Source organism: Rhinatrema bivittatum, chromosome 5 (genome assembly GCF_901001135.1).
Source record: "Rhinatrema bivittatum chromosome 5, aRhiBiv1.1, whole genome shotgun sequence".
NCBI lineage: Eukaryota > Metazoa > Chordata > Amphibia > Gymnophiona > Rhinatrematidae > Rhinatrema > Rhinatrema bivittatum.
Window position 1 is genome coordinate 231386836 of NC_042619.1, and position 25049 is coordinate 231411884.

Below are 25049 nucleotides of genomic sequence, written 5' to 3' on the forward strand. Positions count from 1 at the left end.
AAGTAGAAGAACTTTTTTCAAACTCCTGGGAATGATTGGAATCCCAAGCAACTTGACCGAATACCTAAACCAGCAATCTGATTTTTAACCTGAGGTCTTGTAATGGAAAACAGTTTAATATTTGCATACCTATGTGTGATCAGTCTGAAGAGAAACTTCATGGGACTTGCTGAACTGCAGAGAGAGCTGAATATCCTGACAGCAGCTAACCTGCAGTTTCCAATCAGTTCTACCTTAAATTGATGTCATCTACTGATTGAAAGACAGATGTAGTCTTAGATATTTTGGAATCGACCACATTAATAGAAAGCCCTCCAAGCTGAGGTCTCTAAAACCATAGACAGCCATCGCATGAAGTTGTTTTCAACATGGATACGTATGTGGAATCCGCAATCTGTAGGTCGAAAACAGCAAAGCTTTACAACAAACCACAACTCGCTGTCACAGGCATTAGAATTTCACCAAGAAATTGACTTGACCATTTGGTCCCCCTATCTTCACTCCAACCTCTCAGTCCATCTTCTACTGTTCATCCCTTTCTTTCAGCTGAACTGATCATAAGGAGATTTGTCACAGAAATTCAAAATTCTCTTTGAACCAGTTTTACCATAAGGAATTCAGTCTCCTTCTCCAAGAATCAGAATCCCACCGTCAGTGCCTCCAATAAAAAATATTAACTTATTCGTACCAACTGCAAAGTTTATCTACTGTTTGTTCACTGACAGAAAACAAAGGTTGTAAATTAATCATGACATGTAAAAGATTAAAAATGTATACCAGGAAAAACTGAATACTTCTACCTACTTTGAGATTGCAGTGGAAAGTGAATATCAACCAGAGCAGAAACATCATTGGCTGACATGTTGTGAGTGAGCTGTTTAATGGACCCTTGGGCCAACCTGTGAGAGACTGGGGAGAGGTGTATTATAGTCTCTAGTGAGTGACAGGTCGGGAGGCGGATACCAGGCAGGAACTGGACGTGAGCTTCACCCTGGAAGCCGGAACTTCCCCGGGAGGAGCCCGTAGGAGCCCGGCCGCTGGGACTTGGGTGATTCACCCTGGAAGCCGGTACTCCCCCGGGAGGAGCCCGTAGGAGCCTGGCCGCTGGGACTTAGGAGATCACGGCAGCTGGAACTGGAGCGGACAGGCAGGGACTGCAGCAGGCTGGAACTGAAGCAAGCAGGAGCTGAAGCAGAACTGGCTACTGGAGCCAGACAGGAGCTGAAGCAGGACTGGCTACTGGAACCAGACAGGAACTGAAGCAGGACTGGCTACTGGAACCAGACAGAAGCTGAGGCAGGACTGGCTACTGGAACCAGACAGGAGCTGAAGCAGGACTGGCTACTGGAACCAGACAGAAGCTGAGGCAGGACTGGCTACTGGAACCAGACAGGAGCTGAAGCAGGACTGGCTACTGGAACCAGACAGAAGCTGAGGCAGGACTGGCTACTGGAACCAGACAGGAACTGAAGCAGGACTGGCTACTGGAACCAGACAGGAGCTGAAGCAGGACTGGCTACTGGAACCAGACAGGAGCTGAAGCAGGACTGGCTACTGGAACCAGACAGAAGCTGAGGCAGGACTGGCTACTGGAACCAGACAGGAGCTGAAGCAGGACTGGCTACTGGAACCAGACAGAAGCTGAGGCAGGACTGGCTACTGGAACCAGACAGGAACTGAAGCAGGACTGGCTACTGGAACCAGACAGGAGCTGAAGCAGGACTGGCTACTGGAACCAGACAGGAGCTGAAGCAGGACTGGCTACTGGAACCAGACAGAAGCTGAGGCAGGACTGGCTACTGGAACCAGACAGGAGCTGAAGCAGGACTGGCTACTGGAACCAGGCAGGAGCTGAAGCAGGACTGGCCACTGGAACCAGACAGGAGCTAAAGCAGGACTGGCTACTGGAACCAGACAGGAGCTGAGGCAGGACTGGCTACTGGAACCAGACAGGAGCTGAAGCAGGACTGGCTACTGGAACCAGACAGGAGCTGAAGCAGGACTGGCTACTGGAACCAGACAGAAGCTGAGGCAGGACTGGCTACTGGAACCAGACAGGAGCTGAAGCAGGACTGGCTACTGGAACCAGACAGAAGCTGAGGCAGGACTGGCTACTGGAACCAGACAGGAACTGAAGCAGGACTGGCTACTGGAACCAGACAGAAGCTGAGGCAGGACTGGCTACTGGAACCAGACAGGAGCTGAAGCAGGACTGGCTACTGGAACCAGGCAGGAGTTGAAGCAGGACTGGCTACTGGAACTGAAGCAGAACAGGTTACTGCAAGCCAGACAGAGCAAGACTTGGGCACGGAGTGAAACAAGTCTCAGGCAGGAACGGAGTCGCTAACACAATAGCGCACTCCGGGGCACGGCGCAACAGAGAACCGCAAGGAACCCCGTTGCAAGGAAAAGTCTTGGGCTCTGCGGTGGCCTTACATAGGCCGCGGCGTCTGACATCACGGATAGAGCGGAGCTTTCAGTGGCAGGAAACAACCTTCATAAGCGCAGCTTGCGCGCGCACACGCGCCTAGGGGGAAGGTGTCCAAGCATGGCGTCTCGGCGGCGTCCCCCCCCCCGGTGGGGATGCCGCGAAACAGGACGCAGACCCTCGGAAACGAGCCAGGACCAAAGAGGTAAGGGCCCAGTCGCGGCTGCCGTGACTGGGACCGCAACATGACAGACAATAACAGAGCACAGTCAGATTGGTCCCACATGGATGTTACTATTGTTCATGGGGGTCTAATTTCCCATCACAAAAAAAGTGCTTAATAGAAGTCTTTTTGGAGTTCAGACTTGAGAATTTTGTTTCTCCCTTTCTTTTACTAAAGGTGACTAGTCACTGCCTCTACTGTACCTTGTGGAGAACTGGAGATGTGAAAAGGCACAGTATATCCTCCCCCCCCCACACACATATATACACTTATGTACTGGTATAAATGACGGAAGTAGTGAAGAAAAGAGAGAGAAATGAAAAATAAAATTAACCTCTGCTAATAATCACATTTTTTTCTCTACTACTACAGCTGTTCTTCCTCTCTAATTGTGTTTTCTTTTGTTTTTCTCTCCCTTTTGTATTGATCGGGAATATTTCAGAAATTAGAGGAGAACATATGCAATCCTGTATGAGAGGTCCTTCCTTTCTGTGCTGAATGTTTGCCATCAGTGGACTCGGTTCCCTTCATTGTACAGCAACTCGAATGGAGACTAATTACAGTCTCCCCCTTCACTAATGGAGGTTTTTTTTGTCCTCTTTTCTACAGCTTGTAAATTGCCAATGGGTCTAATGACTGGTGCTATAGCAGATTCCCAGATTACTGCTTCTAATTATTTGGGTAAGTTTAAATACATCTTTCAGAGCTTTCAGTCTTTGGAGAAGATCATACAGGGAAGATCATCTGTTTTATATTCTGCTGTTCTTTCTCATTCTTTCTCATTTCAGTATTAAAAGTAACAGCTAGATGTCAAAACTCAAGTGATGCTCTGGATTTTATGAAGTATATTGGCACTTTTTTTTCTGAAGTTTTAAGATTATTCATTTTGAGCTTTCTCCAGTGCTTTTGACCCTTAAAAATTAGTTTTTCCCCAATGCATAGTTGGTGATAGGCCACCAATTTACTACTTTACAAAAATCCCTTTCCAGCTCATTTAAGTAAAAGGATGGAGGGCAATATTTAAAAGTGTAGCGACCAAGAAGAATGAGTTCGGTGTATTGTCAAAAGACTTTATTCTCACAGTATATAAGCCTGACTCTGGCAAAGTTTCGCTCTATAGGTAGAGTTGCTTCAGGGGCTACTATAATTCAAACATACATACAATGTAAGCATAACAACATTTAAAACCATATATAGATGTAATGACATCATAAAATAACATAAATAATAAAACATAAATAAATAAATGCATACACCAAAGTAAAAATCATAGATAAACACATAAAATACATGCTTATACAGAATGTGTGCTACCAGAAACATATATACATGCTAATCTTGTATATTAGATTATTTATATGGTTTAAATACCTGTATGAAGTGTGCTGTTCTCACAAAATGAAAAGAAAACAGTCGATCACATCAGAATCTTATTGTTCCTGGTAAGTAAGGTGTACCTATGTAGTATTGTAATCCAGCAAAAATCGACATGGTGTCAGTATTACTTCCCATCTTAAAAACATTCAACTTGAATTATGTGATAAATCAATGCAGATTATAGGAGGTGCCTTGTATTTGACATTAAGGTTTCAGTAGAAAAGGAAAAACGAGAAAAGGGAGGAGATAAATATGAGGTAAGCAGTCCTTACTGTGCATGTTCTTGTTAACACATTTGTACTTCTTTCATTGTATATTTCTTTCCGTTTAATGGTTGAAATATCAATTTTTACCTTTAAATTAAAAAATGGGACTTAACTTGAGCCAAGTAATGCCATTATTGAGCACTACTTGGCTAAACTTTCCCAAAGTCTTGTTGGCAGGAACACTGCCCTAATGTTAACCAAGTAACTTTACCTGACTAACTTTAACAGAGTATATTCGGTGTTAGACTTACTCAGATAAGTCCTGTTGAATATCCCAGTTATAGCTACTGTAGTTGGAGAAATTTACCCAGCTAACTTCCTGATCCCCACACTACTGAACATGGTCCTCTAAGGGGCGGATTTTCAAAGGCCCGCGCGCGCCTATTTTGCATAGGCCGCCGGCGCGCGTAAAGCCCCGGGACACGCGTAAGTCCCGGGGCTTTTGTAAGGGGGCGTGTCGGGAGGCGGGGCCTACTGACGCGGCATTTCGGGGGCAGGCCGTGGCGTTTCGGGGGCGTGGTGCCGGCCCGGGGGCGTGGTCGAGGCTTCCGGACCAGCCCCCGGGACCGGAGGACGGAGCGGGGTTGCCGGCCGACGCTCTCAAAGTTACGCCTGCTTCCAGCAGGCGTAACTTTGCCGACAAAGGTAAGGGGGGGGGGTTAGATAGGGCCGGGGGGGTGGGTTAGGGAGGGGAAGGTGCGGGGAGGGTGAAGGAAAGTTCCCTCCGAGGCCGCTCCGAAATCGGAGCGGCCTTGGAGGGAACGGAGGCAGGCTGCGCATATCTATGGCCTGGACGCTCAGCCACGCGCACAACTCACACGCATATCTTAGGCGCACTGGAGCGCATAAGATTTTACGCGCAGACAGCCATGGCACCACCGGAAACAGGGATAAAGGCTCTGGGCCTCTGCCCAGCATGCCACATCAGAGCCGCACAAAGCGAGGAGGCCGACGCCTTGTGCACCCAGTGTGAGGAGGCCCTGGGAGATCCAGTTCAGGGCCAGTCCCACCCAGGGCCAAGTACTAGCTCCTCAGGGGGTACCCCGGACCCAGCAAATCCCAATGGGACCTCCCCACACATGGGGACCCCCAGGGAACCAGCGCCCCTCAGCATGGATCCATCGTCTATCTCATGGGTGGAGTTCTTCAAAAGGGTTCACGCCTTTGTTCAAATGCAATCTGAACCTCTGACTGAGCAGCCACATGCTCCACCAGAGGACCCTTATGCCCCAGGCCCCTCAAGACCTCCACTACCCAGAAGCCCCACCTATGGGGACTCGGACATCTCTGAAGAGGAAGCCGAGCCCCTAGAAGAGGGGGAGCTCCCCCCGGGAACAGAGCCTCACCGAACCATGAGACGCTTCTTCACAAGGGACGAGCTCCCGGACCTGGTAACCCAATGCCTGACGGAGCTCGCCATCCCGGGCCCAGGTACTTCGGGGGAACCTAAACCGAACCCCCTGCTGGAGGGCCTTCGTCAGACTTCCCGCCATTTCCCTCTGTTACAAGCGGCACAAGGGCTAATTGACCTGGAATGGAATGCTCCGGAATCCACATTCAAAGGGGGACGAGCTTTGGCAGCCATGTACCCCCTGGACCCGGCAACCAAAGATCTTCTTGCATGCCCAAGAGTTGATGCCATGGTCTGCGCGGTCTCTAAGCGCACCACCATCCCAGTGGAGGGAGGGGCAGCACTCAAGGATGCACATGACCGCAGTCTGGAGTCCATCCTTAAACAGTCATTTGACGTAGCCGCTATGTCTCTACAAATTGCGGCCTGCTGTACCGTGGTGACATGTACCTGCTTATCCCAGACCAGGAACAACACCCCGGGAGAAGTCATGGAACCAGAAGTATCATTCCTTGCGGACGCTTCTTCCGACCTAGTGCGCACAGCAGCCAGAGGTGTCTCATCTGCGCTGGCGGCCAGGAGGCAACTCTGGCTCTGAAGCTGGTTGGCCGATGCATCTTCCAAAACACGCCTCACAAGAATGTCCTTCAAAGGATCCCTCCTGTTCGGCAGTGAACTGGAGAAACTGGCCGACAAATGGGGCGAGTCCCCTTTGCCGCGCCTCCTGGAGGATAAGACGAAGAGAAATCAGCGACCCTTCCCCAGGCCCTCCAGGGGCAGAAGTTCACAGCACTTCAATCCTTACAGAAGCAACTACCAAGCGCCCCGCCCTACGGGCAGGAACCAGTCCTTTTGGAACAAGCTCAACAAGAGGGGAACCATCTCGGGTACAGGCCCCAGCCACACCCCACAATGAGATTCAGCCGACCCGTCCAAGGGAAGAGCCATAGGGGGCAGACTAGCCCTATTCTACCGCAGATGGGTCGAGATAACTTTGGACAAGTGGGTCCTAGCTATCATTCAGGAGGGGTACCACCTGGATTTTCTACGATCCCCTCCGGACAAGTTCGTGGAGTCTCCCTGCCATGACCTCTTCAAGAGGGCGGCAGTGGAAGCTACACTGTCCAGACTACTGGCCCTCGAGGCCATAACCCCAGTGCCTCTACAGGAAATAAATACTGGTCATTATTCCATTTATTTTATCGACCCCAAGAAAGAGGGAACATTAGACCTATCCTGGACCTCAAGTCGGTCAACCGCCACCTGAGGATTCCCCGCTTCCTCATGGAAACCTTACGATCTGTAATAAGGGCGATACAACCAGGAGAGTTCCTCACATCTCTGGATCTTTTGGAGGCCTACCTACACAGCGCAAATCTACGCTTCAAAGTCCTGGACCGCCACTACCAGTTCCGGGCACTAGCCTTCAGATTAGCCACAGCACCCCAGACGTTCACCTAGGTAATCGTGGTGGTGGCGGCAACACTGAGGAAGGAAGGAGTCCTCATACATCCTTACCTAAACAATTGGCTGATCAGGGCAAAATCGCCAGAGGAAAGCTACCAAGCAACCAGCAGAGTCATAGCTCTACTGGAGAGCCTAGAATGGGTGGTCAACGCAACAAAAGTTCCCTACAGCCCTCACAGTCGTTGGAATACCTAGGAGTCCGATTCGACTCCAAGGAAGACAAGGTCAGCCTGACCCCCACAAGGAGATCAAAACTGTGGAACCGGTTGCAAACCTTGCTGAACGATCCTCGTTCCACAGCATGGGATTACCTGCAAGTCCTCGGGCTGATGGCATCCACACTGGAAGTTGTGCCATGGGCGTGAGCCCACATGAGGCCCCTACAGCGCTCACTTCTATCACGGTGGAACCCACGGTCCCAGAACTACACTGTACATCTATCACTCCCGGGCAGAGTCCGGACCCAGCTACGGTGATGGCTGCAGGCCAGCCACATGAGTCGGGGATCAAGATTTATCCTCCCCAACCTGGACCCTTCTCACCACAGATGCCAGTCTACGAGGATGGGGAGCACACTGCGAGGAGTTAACCGCCCAAGGGCAGTGGAACGCAGAAGAGGCGGGATGGAACATCAATCGCCTAGAAGCATGGGCAGTCAGATTAGCCTGTCTGCGGTTCGCTCACAGACTTCGGGACAAAGGAGTCAGAGTAATGTCGGACAACGCCACAACAGTGGCCTACATCAACCGACAGGGGGGAACCAGAAGCCAACAGTTGTCCCTAGAAATAGACCCCCGGATGGCATGGGCAGAAGCAAATCTCCAGGAGATCTCCGCCGTCCACATCGCTGGGAAAGACAACATCGCGGCGGACTACCTCAGTAGGGAAAGTTTAGACCCAGGAGAATGGAGGCTGTCGCCCGCAGCCTTACAAATGATAGTGGAACGATGGGGGACACCGGACATGGACCTTCTGGCAAACAGATCCAACGCCCAAGTACCCAGATAGTTCCATCGCAGGCGGGAACCGCAGGCCCAAGGGATCGATGCCCTGGTACAGACCTGGCCACCGGGGACCCTGCTATAAGCCTTCCCGCAGTGGCCCCTATTGGGCGCAATCATTCACAAGATACAGCTACACAGGGGACTAGTTCTTCTGGTGGCTCCAGATTGGCCAAGAAGACCGTGGTACGCAGAAATGAGAAGAGTGCTGGCAGGGAACCCCCTGCCACTGCCTCCACACAGGGACTTGCTACAACAAGGTCGATCCTCCACGAGGACCCAGCTTAATTCTCTCTTATGGTCTGGCCATTGAGAGGGCCCGCCTGAGAAAGAGCGGATACTCGGGGGCTGTAATCGACACTCTCCTCCAAGCATTCAAGTTCTCCACATCGTTAATGTACATAAGGATTTGGAGAGTATTTGAAGCCTGGTGCGAAGACCACAACATCATACCACGCACATCTAAAGTTCCCGTGATCCTGGAATTCTTACAGAACGGACTACAGAAGGGACTGTCCCTCAACTCCATCAAGGTACAGGTGGCTGCATTGTCATGCTATGGCTCCAAGAGCAAGGACGACAGCATAGCTTCTCACCCGGACGTGTCACGCTTCCTGAAAGGAGTCAAACACATTCGCCCACCACTAAAGTGGCCGGTACCTCTGTGGAATCTCAATCTCGATTTGGATTTCCTAGCAGGAACCACCTTCAAACCCCTCCGAGGCCTGTCCCTCCGCCTGTTAACCTTAAAGATGGTGTTCTTGCTGGCAGTTTGTTCAGTCAGCCGCATCTCGGAGCTACAAGCACTGTCCTACCGTGAGCCGTTCCTCAGGCTCACCCGAGATCCATCCAACTACGCACGGTTCCCTCGTTCCTCCCTAAAGTGGTCTCACACTTCCATTTTAACCAGACCATCTCGCTACCATCGGCAGATGACTTGAAGAATTCGGAAGAAGCCCATAGTCTACGCCACCTCAACATCGGCAGACTCTTATCCAGATACCTGGAAATGTCGGAACCCGTACGAAAAACGGACACCTTTTCGTCCTTCACAGCGGAAGGAGACAAGGGGAAGCGGCCTCGCGGGCATCCATAGCCCACTGGATCAAGGAAGTTATCAAGGCGGCCTACTTAGAAGCAGGCAAGCCACTGCCTCTACAAGTCAAGGCCCACTCTGCCAGAGCCCAGGCATTATCCTGGGCAGAGACTAAAATGTTGTCACCCACCGAGATCTGCAAGGCGGTGACATGGTCCTCCATCCATACCTTCTCCAGATTCTACTGTCTGGATGTTCAGGCTCGGGAGGACACGGCATTTGAAAGGACAGTACTAAGTGGGTCACAGGCTGCCTCCCACCCGGTTCGGGAGTAGCTTTTATACATCCCATTGGTCCTGAGTCCATCTGCTACATGCTAGGAAATGGAGAAATTACTTACCTGATAATTTCGTTTTCCTTAGTGTAGACAGATGGACTCAGCATCCCATCCACGGCTGCCGTTACGCATGGTCTTTCAAATGATTCAAGGGTAAGCCACGTTTTCACTTACCTAGGGCATCCACCCTACCGGGTGTCGGCGCTTTCCGGTTGAGTACACTGGCGGTCTCCAGCTATAGTCAATCAACCAGTTCAAGTTAATCAAGTTATAACGTTTAACCAAGTTATGAAGTTATTCAAGTTAATCAAGTTATTAAGTTACTCAATCAGTCAGTCACACATATATCCACAATGCTTTTTGAGAATACTGAAGAGCTGCACTTCCTGCAGGGGTATATGTACTAGGGGCTCACGTCAGATTGAAATCTGATCCGTCTCCAACTGCTAACAGGACTACACTATACCCATTGGTCCTGAGTCCATCTGTCTACACTAAGGAAAACGAAATTATCAGGTAAGTAATTTCACCACTAACTATCATAATTTTTTTTGTTTAAGAACTTACCTGCTCCTCCGAGCAGAAGTAAGTTCTGCACGCTGGCCGGCTGCCAGCGCATGCTTCCCCAGGGCAGGGACTAATGACCACTGTCCCATTCGGCCTCTACCCCACTCCCTTACCCGCCCCTTTCAAGGAGCCCGGCACTTCCGTTTTGATTTTTCATAATAATAGACTATTTTTTCAAGATTGCACTTGTTACATTCTTGGTCTGGAGGGTATTGCACATCATTGCCTCCGTGATGTCTTTATTAGTCATTATAATCACTCATTCTCACGTTGCTGTATGGATTAAGGCTTTAGTTTTTATTTATTTTTCACTTTTTATTTAGTGTTTGCCTGTTTAAAGTACACTCTATTTCGGTTTTGTTTTTTTTGTTTTATTTATAGGTGTTTTTACTTTTTTAAGGTCAACGTGTTTCAGTTTAAGATCAATACACCCATAATTGGGTTTTCATAAAATGCATGCTTTCCTAGCGTGTAGCCAGATGGACTCAGGACCAATGGGTTATGCTCCACTGCTAGCAGATGGGAATTGCGCTCGGAGGCCCAATTCCCCTTACCTCCCATGGGAGTGGGAACGATGTTGGTACGGCGCGCCAAGCACGGAAACCAGAGGAAACCTTAGCTTTTTAAAGATGGCGCTGGCCATCCATTACTCCTACCATGTGACAGGGGCCGGCCAATGGCACGGATACCCTGTCACATGGTAAGGGCAAAGGGCCATCAGCGCCATTTTTATTAGTGGCAGCCGACGGCCCGAGAGCGGGAGATCGCTCCCGGGACCCCCACTGGACCACCAGGTAATTTTGAAACGTTTTTGGGGGGGGTCGGGAGGGTGGGGGAACCTAAGGGAGCAGTTTTAAAGGGTCGGGTGGGTTTAGGGCTTGTTTATGTGTGCCATTTTTCCCGCCCTCCCCCAAAACGATAAGAGAACCCCATGAACAATTTTGTGGGGTTTTCCTATCGGTTTCGGGGAGCCCCCAATTTCTGACAATTTTCAATCGTCAGAAATACGATTCACATCCCTATAGGACATCAGTAATCGCAATGTGTCGGCTGTATATGTAACGTCAGCACGTACTTACGTGCACAACTCTGAAAGCGCATGAGTTGTGTGCGTAACATCAGTGCATACCTACGTGCACAACGTCGTAAGTGCATACAGGAATAGCTGAGCACACGGACCGAGCATGCGCCTCACTGCGCTCCATCTAGGTGCTCTAAATTTGTGTGCATATAATTTTTAAGCGCAAGCCGATTGGACTGCACAGTTACTGCTGTCAATGGCGCCAGCGACCAAGAAACCTAAGCGCCTTGCTCTCTGTGCTGCTTGTCGTATTAAGACTTCTCAGCCTGACCTGAATTCCAACCTGTGTCAACACTGGGAGGAAGCCCAAGGAGAGTTGGTTTCCTCGGTCTTTGCTAAGCCCGGATCCTCCCATTCAGATGATGGGTTAGCCACAGCCTTAACTGGAAGTACCCCGGATCTGAGTACTCCCAGGACTAAGTCATCTGTGGGAGAGGAAAATTCAGCGGCACCTACCCCAGTTCTTCCTGGGCTAGGGATGGCCCCGGCTGCCTTTTCTTGGATGGAATTTTTTCCAGGGCCTTCAAGCCTTCAAACAGGCACAGTCTGCTACCTCACTGGCCCCTGTCCGGATGGAACCTCAACCGGTAAACCCTCTGTCTTCCACTCCTATCAGAAGACCTCGAGGCATTCCTCGCCTCACCAAGGGTACCCCTGGCAGGAACCCAGATGACACGGAGGAGGATCCATATTCCTTGGAATACAGGGAAATTCCCTCTGTTTTTTTTTTCCATAGAGACAAATTGCCAGCTCTGGTTTCCCAGACCCCTGTACCCTCTGAACTGGCTGGTGCTTATGACAGATGCGAGCCTCCGGGGCTGGGGAGCTTACTGTCAGGAACTGACGGCTCAGGGGCGTTGGACCGAGGAAGAGGCCTTATGGAACATAAAGCGCCTGAAAGCCCCAGGCAGTCAGATTGGCATGTCTACAATTCAGCCACATAATCCAGGGTCAAGCGGTCCGCTTAATATTGGACAAGGCAACAACGCCAAGGTGGAACCAAAAGCCAGCAAGTGTCACAGGAGATATATCTCCTTATGGAATGGGCAAAAATACATCTACAGATGATCTCAGCCTCCCACATCACAGGAAAAGACAATGTCAGAGCAGACTTTCTAAGCAGGGAGAACCTGGATCCAGGAGAGTGGGCGTTGTTGACCAAAACCTTTCAGCTGGTAGTAGATCACTGGGGTCTCCTGTCCATTGAGCTTCTGGCCGCATCTCACTATGCGAAGGTTCCCTGATTCTTCAGTCACAAAAGAGATCAGTTGACCCTAAGGATCGACGCTCTCATTCAGACCTAGCCGGAAGTGGAGTTGCTGTACGCCTTCCCTCCATGACCCTCCCTGGGCAGGGTCATTCGCAGAATCGAGTACCACAGGGGATTAGTCCTACTAGTAGCTCCAGATTGGCCCAGGACATTTGGAGACTCCTGGTGGAGACCCCCTGTGCCTCCCACCACACAGGGACCTGCTACAGTAGGGCTCGGCTCCTCGTGAAGGCCCCGACTAGTCCTTCACGAGGATCCAACTCGATTCTGTCTTACGGTCTAGCCATTGAGAGGGCTCGCCTGATGAAGTGAGGATATTCAGTGGCAATAATTGCCACCTTATTCTGCACGTGGAAGTTTTCTACGTCCCTAGTGTTTGTGCGGGTGTGGAGATTATTTGAGGCCTGGTGCGAGGAACGTGGTGTTTCCCCTCGGATGGTCAACATCCCACTAATTCTGGAATTTTTGCAGGACAGTTTGAATAAAGGTTTGACCCTTAATTCCTTGAAGGACCAGGTAGCGGCTCTCTCCTGTTTCAGGGGCAAGGTGAACGGAACCCTTCTATCAGCTCATCCGGACATAGGCCCGTTTTCTGAAAGGGGTGAAGCACCTCCAGCCACCCCTATGGTGGCCAGTTCCCTTGTGGAATCTTAATCTAGTACTAGAGTTTTTGGCAGGGCCCTTTTTCGGCCACTGCACAGTCTTCCCTTGCTTTAATTAACCCTGAAAACGGTGTTCCTGGTGGCTGAATGCTCAGCACGTCACATCTCTGAACTACAGGCATTTTCATGTCAGGACCCATTCCTCCGGATGACTCCAGGAGCATTACAGCTTCGTATCATTCCATCCTTCTTGCTCAGAGTAGTCTCACAGTTTCATTTGAATCAGTCCATTTTTTTGCCATCCCTAGATAAGCACAAGGATTTGGAAGAATACTGCCTCCTCCGCCATTTGAATGTCAGTAAGCTTTTGGTGCGGTATCTCGTTTCTGAACCAGTCTAAAAAATGGACCGCCTGTTTGTCCTTCACAGTAGAAGGAAGCAGGGTGAACCAGCTTTGCAGGCTACCATAGCCTATGTGGCGGCAGGAAAGCCATTACCCCTTCAGGTTAAAGCTCATTCCACTAGGGCTCAAGCAGTCTCGTGGGCGGAAGCTAGACTGCTGTCTCCCGTTGACATCTGCCGAGTGGCGACATGGTCCTCCTTGCACAGCTTCTTCAGGTTCTATTGCCTGGACATTCAGGCAGGGGAGGATGCAGCCTTAGCAAGGGCAGTTTTAACCGGACCATGGGCAGCCTCCCGCCGCAATCGGGAGTAGTTTTTCTACATTCCATTGGTCCTGGCTACACGCTAGGAAAAGGAGAAATGACTTACCTGATAATTTCATTTTCCTTAATGTAGACAGATGGACTCAGCATCCCGCCCACGGTGCAAAGGATTCGCCCATGGAATGGATATCAATTCCAAGAGATTATGGGTAAACTCTCATCCAGTCCCTAGATCAAGGCATCTGTAATCTTACTGGGGTTCAGTGTTTCTTTTTGGTTGAGTACAGTTATGGTTATCCATTTTTAATCAAGTTTTTTTTCAATAGTATGTCCACAGTGGCTTTTGAAGAGAATACTGAAGGGCTGAGGTCACTGCAGGGGTGTATATAAGGTGACGTCAGCTTTGAAACCTGACTCCGTCTCCATCTGCTGGCAGGGGAGCATAAACCCATTGATCCTGAGTTTATCTGTCTACACTAAGGAAAACAAAATTATCAGGTAAGTAATTTCTCCATTCCCGTTGGGTGAAAAACTGTGGGATAAATGTTTTTTTATGGTATCCAAAAGCTCTAGTTTATCTGCTATAGTAGAAAATAGCTTTAAAATCTTACTTAGATGGTACCTCACACCTGACAGAATGCATAAGATTTAACCATTCGATGATGATGAATGTTGGCGTTGCCAAGTCAGAACTTTTTATCACATTTGGTGGGACTGCACATTGATTTCAGCCCTTTAGGACAAAGGTGATACGGTTTATTCAAGAGGGGCTAAATGTGACCCTAACTAAAGACTCAAATTTTTCATTTATCAGTTCTCCCAGATGATCTACCGTATCAGAAAATTAAGCGAATCCTACACATTTTGTTAGCTCCAAAATGTGAACTGGCTGCTCACTGGAGGAATGCTTGATTAATCATTTTAAGACAATATATTATATGGGAAAATTGACTGCCTTACATAATGAAAGAATTAATTTTAGAGTGTATAGGATTCTTTTATTCAATGGTTCAAAAAGTTTGCTTGTCTTTTACATTCAGATGGGAATGAGGTTTGAGCTACTCACTTTACTGCATCTTTTCAGTGGGAAGGGGAAGGGAGGGGGACGATAAAGGGGGGATAGAATATACTCTTTAAAAAATGGTAACGATGTTTTTCTTGTTGATCCAGTGTTCCTTTCTTTTGGATGGAGTACTATGTATTAATTTTCTGTGTAATGATGCAGACTTATTGCTTACTGTTTTCTGTTACCTTTGTACGCTTGATGTTGGATCAGTAAAGATACAAATATTTAAAAAACAAAACAAATTATTTTTCCCTTATTTCTTACTTATATCTTTGGTTAGATTCTTGGAAGCCTTATATGGCAAGACTAAATAATGCGGGAGCATACAATGCTTGGAGTACCGAGATGAACAAAACTGAATTACCCTGGATCCAGGTATATCTGCAGTGTTTTTCTCTTTTGATGCAGTACAGTATGCTGGAAGCTTACAATGCAATTGGCCAATGAGTAAAGAAATGATCTTTAAGAGTGAGAAAGCAAATGTTGCTTACCTGTAACAGGTGTTCTCACAGGACAGCAGGATGTTAGTCCTCACATATGGGTGACATCATCAGGATGGAGCCCAATCATGGAAAACTTCTGTCAAAGTTTCCAGAACTTTGACTGGTCCCTACTGGGCATGCCCAGCATGGCACTAACCCTGCAGCCAGCAGGGGTCCCCTCTCAGTCTTATTTGAAAGCTACAGGCAGTGCCGAAAAATAAAATAACAAAATGTTATGAACCCAACACCGCAGGGCAGCAGGTGGATTTCGTGAGGACTAACATACTGCTGTCCTGTGAGAACACCTGTTACAGGTAAGCAACATTTGCTTTCTCACAGGACAAGCAGGATGGTAGTCCTCACATATGGGTGAGTACCAAGCTGAGGATGTCTGAACATGCACCAAATGTACCCAACAGCGTGCAACAGGCACAACAACTGGGGTGGAATTTGGTAGAGGGCATCCTGAACCCCACTGGGCAGGCGGAAGGGTGTTGGTACGTCACGTTGGAAACAGGTTACGCAGGACAGACTGGCCGAAGATGGAATCTTGTCTTCCGGCTTTGTCCAAGCATTAGTGGGCTGCGAAGGTGTGGAGAGAACTCCAGGTGGCAGCCCTGCAAATGTCAGGAAGCGGCACCGATCGTAGGTGTGCTACTGAAGTCGCCATGGCCCTCACAGAGTGTGCTTTTACATGGTCTTGAAAAGGAATGCCTGCTTGCTGATAGCAAAAAGATATGCAGTCCGCCAACCAGGAGGAGAGAGTCTGCTTACCCACAGGTTGCCTTAATTTGTTGGGGTGGAAAGAGACGAATAACTGAGTGCTCTTTCTGTGGGCAACTGTACGGTCTAGATAAAAAGCTAGAGCCCGTTTACAGTCAAGGGAATGCAGAGCCTGTTCCCCTGGATTGGAATGGGGCCTGAGAAAGAAGGTAGGTAGTATGATGGATTGATTAATGTGAAACTCCGAAATTACCTTAGGTAAAAACTTAGGGTGAGTGCAGAGTACCGCCCTGTCCTGCAGGAGTTTAGTGTAAGGCGTATAGGTAACTAGGGCCTGGAACTCACTAACCCTGCGAGCTGAAGTGATAGCCAAAAGGAAAATCACTTTCCATGTGAGATATTTTAGGTCACAGGAATGAAGAGGCTTGAATGATGGTTTCATGAGCCGACCAAGAACCAGGTTAAGGTCCCAAAAAGGGGCCGGAGGACGTAAAGGTGGCTTGATGTGGAGCAAGCCCTTCAAAATGTGTGTTACGAGGGGTTGTACTGATATAGGGACATCCCCGACACCTTTATGGAAGGCGGCTACCGCACTGACATGCATTCTGATGGAAGAGGTCTTTAGACCTGACTCTGACAGATGCCAGAGATAGTCCAAAAACTTTGGGATTGGACAGGAAAAGGAATCAAGGGACTGAGAAGCGCACCATGATGTGAACCTTTTCCATTTATAAGAGTAAGATTTTCTCGTGGAAGGCTTGCGTGAAGCAATCAAGACACGGGAAACTGGGTCTGAAAGGTTAAGAGGTTGAAGGATTAACCTTTCAACATCCATGCCGTCAGGGACAAGGCTTGAAGGTTGGGATGACGTAGGCACCCGTTGTTTTGAGTGATCAGAAACGGGTCCTTTCCCAAGGGAATGTGCCTGCGGATGGAGAGATCCTGCAGTATTGGAAACCACACTTGGCGTGGCCAGTGAGGTGCTATCAGGATCATGGTTCCCTTGTCCTGACATAGCTTCACAAGAGTCTTCAAGAGAAGAGGAAGTGGAGGGAATGCATAAAGCAGACCGGTTGCCCAAGAGAGGGAGAATGCATCTCTAGGCTGAGATTGTTTGCTGCGAATAAGGGAGCAGTAATTGTCCACTTTGTGGTTCTGAGGGGACGTCTATCTGAGGATATCCCCATTGTTGGAAGATGGAGATTGCTACCGAGGGGTTGAGAGACCACTCGTGCGGTTGGAAGACGTGACTCAGCATGTCTGCCAACACATTGTCCACTCCCGGCAGGTAGGTGGCCCTGAGGTACATCGAATGGGAGAGGGCTTCTGTCCATATCTGTGCAGCTTCCTGACACAGAAGGAAGGAGCCTGTGCTCCTTCCTTCTGTTTGTTGATGTACCATATGGCCACCTGGTTGTCCATCTGAATCAGGATGACTTGATTTGATAGGCGATCCTGAAAAGATCTCTCTCTCTCTCTCATTTACACACAGGCTCTCAATCACATCCTCACATGCTCCCTCACCTAAACCAGCTCTCAATCACACACAGACACACATGCTCTATCTCTTACTTATACACACAGGCTCTTAATCATACATACGCATGATCTCTCTCACACACAAAGGATCTCAATCATACACATATACTCTTTCACACAAACAGGTTTTCAATCACAAACTTACACATATAGGTTCCCAATTGTAAACTTACATTCATGCTCTCTCTCTCTCAAAGGCAGGCTCTCAATCACAGACATACTCTCTTTCACATATACAGGCTCTCAATCACACACATACATGCTATCTCACACACAGAGGATCTCAACACACATGCTTGCTCAATCACACTCTCTCCCTCCCCCCCCCCCCAGGAACTAGCGGCAGCAGCAGCCTCCTCCCAAACCTAACCTCCTTCATTTTCAGCCCTCGCGGAGGAGGAGTCCCATCGGCCGCGGAGGTTGACGCTCTTCTTCATTTTCCTCCGAGCCACGCTGCGCATTCTTCAGACCGCGCCTCTCTTCTGTTCTTCGGTCCGATTCTGACCACACTAGCATGGTCTCTTCTTCCCGCGCACGCACCCGATGCTCACCTCTTCCTCTTCCGGGCCGCGGGGGGTGGGCGGGCGGGAGGGAAGAAGAGACCATGCCGATGCCGCTGACTCCAGCTGTCTTGCCGCATTCTGCCCGGGCTGACAGCATTTGAAGCCCGGGCGGAGGAGGACCGGGGAGCAGCTGGGTCAGCGGGGGACCGGGAAGTGTGGCGACACACTTGCGTGTTTTTGGCGACACACTAGTGTGTCGCGACACACCGGTTGAGAATCACTGCCTTAAGAGGCGGGGTGGATGAGTGGAGTTTTGACCTTTTTGCCCTCTTTTTCAAGACTCTACCACAACTGAGTGGTGGTCAAGCTGGGATTTTTGAAAGCCTGGGGTTGACTGAACTAAATAAGTAGTGTCAGCCTTTCTGTGTACTGGAGCAATTGATCCAGGATTTTCCCAGTTCTTTTTGAGGAGATCAAGAAGGACCTGATGAATGGGAATAGAGGTGATCACCTTGGAGGCATCCAGGAATTGGAGTAACTCCATCATCTGGTGCCTATCATCTTGTTCCGTCTGCAGTTGAAAAGGAACCAACTCAGACATTTTCTTCACAAAATTTATGAATGAGAGGTCCTCTGGAGGAGAACGCTTTCTACTTTCCGTGGAAGAAGGTGGTGAAGGTAAGTCATTGGTGCCTGTTGAAGTATCATGACCCCCCAAGTGTCATAAGGATCAGCAGACTGCCCTTTAGGAAGTGAAGGGAGTTGGATACCTGAGGGTCCCGGTCTAGGCTTCGAAAAAATCGGAGGAATCGCCGGAGGCACCGATGATGGCATCGAAGGCACCGGTGCAGGCATCGATGGATGACTCGATGGTGCCGGCGGACGTATCGGCACCGACGGATGAATTGGTGGCGAGGGACGTATCGGCATCGATGACTGAGGCAAAACACCCGATGGAGGGATGCAGAACGGTGTTTCTCCTCCCGATGAAGCCGTCATCGGGGAGGGCATCAGAGGCATCGGAGACCCGGGATCCAACAGCGGAAGGGCAGCCATCAGCGCCTCCATTCTGGATAGGTGCTAGCGCTGCTGGAATCGGGTCGATGACAGGTTCCACAATCGGTGCCGGTGTTGGTGCGGGAGGAACCTGGAGACGTTGCATCGCCTTGTTGATGGCCTCCTGAACCAGCCGGTCCAGTTCTTCTCGGAGACCTGGAGCAAGCAGCCCCGGCTCCGGAACAGAAGAGGGAGGCAAAGGCATAGCCGGAGGGACCACCTTTACAGGCGGAATCGCGACTCCCAAACCCCGATCGGGTGAGGGTTGCCTCGGTGATCCGGTCGCAGGAATGGTCGGTGCCTTTCCTGGACGGGGCTTCTTCGGCGGCTTGGACAGTGGCGAGGGCGATGATTTCGCTCCCTCGATGGTCCGAGTCTTGCAATGTCGATGGCGATGTTTCTCTCTGCGATCCCCTCGATCCTGAGGGGGGAGTAGAGGGTGTCGATGGCCGTGAAGACGTCGATGGCGGTCGGTCACCGGTCGGTGGACGATGCTGGCGCGAAATCGACGGTGCTGGTTCCGATGACGTCGATGCGATGGACGGAGTCGGGGTTTGAGCATGGAAGAGGAGTTCCATCTTCTCCATTCTGGCCTTGCGACCTTTTGGTGTCATAAGGGCACATTTGGTGCAAGTCAGGACATCATGCTCACGGCCTAAACACATTACACAGACTCCATGGGGGTCTGTGATAGACATGGTGTGAGTATAGTCCGGGCACCGACGGAACCCCGACGCCATGGCCATTGAAGAAAATTAAGCCGCGGTACAGTCGATGGCCAGTAGACCGCAAGGGCCAAACTCGACGGTAATCGACGGAAAACGGGTAAAAACTTACCGGAGTACCGCGGTCAGAGAAAAGTTAGAGCAGGGACCCCTGTGGGGCAATTTAACTTTAAATAATTCCGTGAGGAAAATTCCTGTCAGGAATCTCTTCAGAGCTCCTTTACCGCGAGGCGACTGCTGCATGGAAAAAAGAAGACTGAGGGGGGACCCCTGCTGGCTGCAGGGTTAGTGCCATGCTGGGCATGCCCAATAGGGGCCAGTCAAAGTTCTGGAAACTTTGATAGAAGTTTTCCGTGATTGGGCTCCATCCTGATGATGTCACCCATATGTGAGGACTACCATCTTGCTTGTCCTGTGAGAAATTCTGTTACTTTTTGCAAGAACCTTTTATGACAGAAGCAGGCCATCCTCTGTAGGTTCTCTTTTTATATGTTTGCAGTGTCAGCACCTCTACTCAGGTAGTCTCTGTGAACTAGAAAAATACATGAAAAAAAAAATTAAATTAAATTCAAGACAACTTCTTGGTGAATAAAGTCCCATGAAAGGTTTTTCATAGTATTTTAAGCCAACGTGTCAAGCTGCTTCATGCACAGCCCAGTTTGGTAAACAAAGGTATTGTTCTTCTCTTCCAGGTGGATTTGCAAAGGCCGGTAGTAATCACTGGTATCCAAACCCAGGGAGCAAGGCAGGTCTTCAGCCAACTTTATGTCACGGACTTTGTTGTGACTTATAGTTTAGACAAAAGAAAATGGATAGCCTTTAAAGGAAATAGTACTAATGTACAGAAGGTCAGTATGCAAGAATTACAGCGAAGGTTGTGTGTACATACTGTGCACATAACTATAGATTTGTATTTATAGCATAGGTTGAGAGTCACAACCAATCAGAAGGCAGGAACAGGTTCCATCAAAGTTACCCTTTAACTTAGCCAATTCAAAAGCAGTTCAGGTCAACATACTCACCGTGGTGGGCTAGCATTAATTGTAGCACTGTGTGGCCTAAAAGGATAATATAACTTTTGTATTTAAAAAGTTAAGATTTTTTATTTTGCTAGCATTTTTGGCCTGGCGCATTTCAGAGAAGTGTTAAGTTCCTCGCAGTTGCTGAGCCTCAGAGGCCCGTGCTCACAGAATAACTTTTGTGTGGGGACATCTTCAGTTCTTTTTTATGCCACGGAGTCGGTCGGTCAAACAGCACTGATGTAAATTACCTCACTTCTTTTCTGCTGCCCTGTAGGCATTCTTTTCACATGGAATATTTCTCCTGCAAGTTTTTTCTTATTCTTTATCCCCTTAGAGTTTTTGTCCGTTTTTAAGTTTTCTTTATTTTCTTTATTTTTTTTTTTAATTTACATTTTATTGAATTTTTAACAATATTACAAGAAAACAAATTACAATATGTGTGCTACAGATCAAGAAATTATCATTCATTATGTATCATCATTCAAGATATACAAGAAATATACTATAAATTGATCTGCGCTCATATTGAATGAATCCCTAAGAAATCTAGGGGAAACCAGCAGGTAACTAGAGCAATACTACTAAGAATTGTTTGTACAAAGTTTACACCAAACTAACCGTGCTGTGAGTGACAACTATCATTTATATCCAACTACTGTACGGAGTTTCTTAGGATTGAGAATGTGAATCTAAATATAAACGCAATTGCTCCGATTCATTAAAAACGTATTTAGAATCCCTAAAGGTTAATATACATCTACAGGGAAAACGCAACAAATACTTTGCTCCATGCTCTACAGCTTCTTCCCTCATTGCAAGAAATTTTTTTCTTTTCAACTGAGAACTTTTAGCAATATCAGGAAAATTCTGCATTGGGTGGCCGTAGAATTTCAGTTTTTGAAATCTAAAATATGATCTTAACACTTTGTCTCTATCGGTTACACATGAGAATTGAATCAGGAGTGTCGCTCTAGTGTTTATATCAGATTCAAAGGATTTCTCCAAGAACTCAGTCAAGTTTAAATCTGAATTTAAATCTTGCTGGCTTGCTTGCTGATTGCTCTTATTATCATTTGAAATATGTTGAGGCAAGTAATAGATCCTCGATAATACTGGTAAATTATCTTGAGAATATTTTAAAATATTTAACAAGTAACTTGTGAAAAGATCTTTCGATGACATCATCCTAGTTTTAGGAAAATTTAATATTCTCAAATTTGCCCGTTTCATCTGATTTTCAAATGTCTTCATTTTGCTCTCTTGCATTTTCTCTGATGTAATTAAATTTAATTGAATCTTTTCCATGTTTTCCACTTTACCCTCCATCTGGGTGAAGCGTTTTTCCAAATTTTCATTCTTCTCCTCCATTTTTTGAGATTTCAAAATTGCCTCTTGTACCATCACAGTCAGTGATTTGATAGATTTTTGCATTGATATCAATATGTTCCTGATTTCTCCCAGGGAAGCTGCTAAGGTAGGGGTAGAGCAAGTTACCAGAAATGTTCCATTCTCATTTCCTACCCCCGTTGCGCCTTCTTCTCGATGGTCTGTGCATTGTGCTATTTCCTCTCCTTGGTTGCTGGAATCCGGTGCCACCGAATTCTCTGAAGAAACAGATATTTCCTCTGCTCTTCTCTGCAAACCAGGAGTGAGTAGATCTTCAAACATAAACTCCTCTCCACCCGCAGGAGGATCGGGTGTTGTTGGAGCCCCCGGCTCAAGGTTGTTTCTAGAGTCAGGGAGCCTGGCAATTGTTCCTTACCAGCTCCAGCGACTTCGCCTCCAGGGTTTCTCGATGGTGTCTTAGTGAAGGCAGCTACTATACTCGGCTGTCGAGTGTCATCGGGAATAGGTAAGCCCTCTCGCAGGTGAGCTTTTCTTTTTGTATGCGGCATGTTAGTCAAAAGAAAAACATCTAAGGAAATTACAGAGAAAACCAAGAAACTTTCGACAGGCCGGGAGCTGCTGCCTTCACTTCCTCACAGCATGGCAGCCATCTTGGTCTCCCATAAGTTTTCTTTATTTTTACTTGGCCACATGAACAACAATACTGGTGTATCAAAACGTTGTCGGTCAGGCCTTTTTTTATATTCAAAATTGAATAGTTTGATTTCACATTGACTATTTTTCGTCTGATGTCCACCAAACAGAAGAGGTCAGCAGCTTCTCAAAGTGCCCTGGGTGCAGCCAAATTTTGTTGGTCACAGACCCCCATGACAAATGTGTGCTGTGCCTTGGGGTTTGGCACAACATCTTAGGATACTCCACATGTGCTAAGGATTTCCAGAGGCCATAAAATCCTTCTAAAGCTCATAGAAAAGCCCATTGGATGTCATCTGCATCGGCATTGGAGGCCTCAACATCAAGGGGACAGGAGATGTGCTGGTCTCTGGTGGTGCATCAGTATTGAGGATGCATCATCCTTCATCGAACACCAATAGACAACATTCTCTAGTTCCTCCTGTCCGATGAAAGCAAAAGGTTCTGCTTAGTTGGTATTGGCAAAGCACTGAGGGAAGGCTTAGAAGCTCTGTCCTTGGTCCTGACAAATGTCAGTGAAAAGGACCAGTCGGGAACAGCCATGCCGGAGGAGGTTCTCCTGTAGGGGTATCCAGCCTGCGGGAGGGAGAAGAAGTTTTCAAAGGGCTTTCCTAAGGATCTCCATTCAGGTACTGAAACTCCCCCCCCCCCCACCCCTCCCCCTGGTTCTGACTCAGACTGCTTGTCCAGCGGGCCAGACCTTGGGGGGAGGGACCTTAGGGCAGGTCAGACTGAGCGCCCAGCCATGTCTCCTAGGCACCTGATGTCAAGGACGTGCTAGGGCTGCACAGTTTTCCCTAGCACATCCTTTTTAGCGTGGCAGGTCATTTAAATATGACATCGGGTCCCTGGGAGAGGTGGTTGGGCACGCGTTAAGAAAGCGGGCGCTCAGCATTGAACACCCACTTTCTACGTGCCGATACTGCATCGGCCCCTTAAAGATCAAAGCAGTCAAACCCATCCCACCAGGGGAAGGAGGGCAGGGATTTTACTCCAAGTATTTCTTAATACCAAAGAAAACAGGGAATACCATCCTATCCTAGACCTAAAGGTCTCGAACAAGTATTTACTAAGAGAAAAGTTCAAGACGATATCTCTGGGCACCCTTTCTTCAAAATGATTGGCTATGTTCTCTGGATTTAAATGGTTTGTACACTCACAGACGGGCTGATTCAGTAAAGTCTGCAGGAGAGTGGGCGAACGCATACCAACAGCTATTCTTAGTGAGTACTCTAACCTCTCAGTCTGTCTCACCCACAGTATCTCCTCGCTGGGATATCTGCTACAGAACCTCTTGACGTCATCGTGGAGAGAAGGACTCCCTCTGCCGAGGTCCCTGGGACTGCAACTACAGACTACCTCACTACTGCCACTTGGTGGCTACCATCTAGCTGTCTAATAAAAGAACATTTTTCTGTGTTTTGTGTAGCACGAGTCTAGCCCAGTGCTGTGGCTCCTCATGGGGCTCCTTCCCGTGGGCGTTGTCACCTCCACAGCACCCAAGGATCCACCAAAACACACATAACCACAACAGATTGCTAACTCCATGGATCCGACTCAGCTCACTGCATTGCAGGCCATTCCAGGCCTGGCTCAGCGGATCTCCGAACAGCAGACTGTGCTGGAGGGACTGACCGCTGCATTTAATCTACTACACAAACAGATGATCTCGCCTTCCACTTCATGTAATGGTCAAAATCACCATGCCGCTAGCAGCTCCTACCCGCTTCTCGGGAGAACTTTGGAGATGCAGAGACTTCATTAACAAGTGCTGCATGCATTTTGCATTACTACTTGGTCACTTCCCCACAGCCTATGCTAAGACTACATATATCCTGTTATACCTAGATGGACAAGCCTTGACTTGGGCCACTTCGCTGTGGGAGCGCGAGGATCCGATTCTTCATGACCTTGAAGGTTTCCTCGAACTGTTTAAATCTTTTGATGATCCTGCCCAGTATACCATTGCAGGATCTTCTTTGGTTCACTTGAAGCAAGGGAACAAACCACTTGCTGACTTTGCCATTGAGTTCAAGACACTGGTGTCTGAATTATCCTGGGACCCGAGGTGTCTGAAGACACTCTTTTTCTGAAGGACTGAACTCTTGTCTGAAAGACGAACTCTCTGCTCGAGAGATCCCTGAGACTTTGGCTGAACTAGTGAAATTGGCAACCAGGATTGATCGCAGACTTCGCGACAAAGTCCAAGAGACCAAGATGCC

General features: G+C 48.4%; 1 protein-coding gene across 1 annotated transcript in view; it reads left to right on the forward strand.

Annotated features, from left to right (window-relative positions):
- F5 (coagulation factor V) overlaps positions 1-25049 on the forward strand; it is a 145242-nt gene that overhangs the window by 77703 nt on the left and 42490 nt on the right. The window contains exons 19-21 of the mRNA XM_029603432.1: positions 3261-3332; positions 15018-15112; positions 20458-20613. Coding sequence (XP_029459292.1) covers positions 3261-3332; positions 15018-15112; positions 20458-20613 — 323 coding nt within the window. The remainder of the gene's footprint in view (positions 1-3260; positions 3333-15017; positions 15113-20457; positions 20614-25049) is intronic.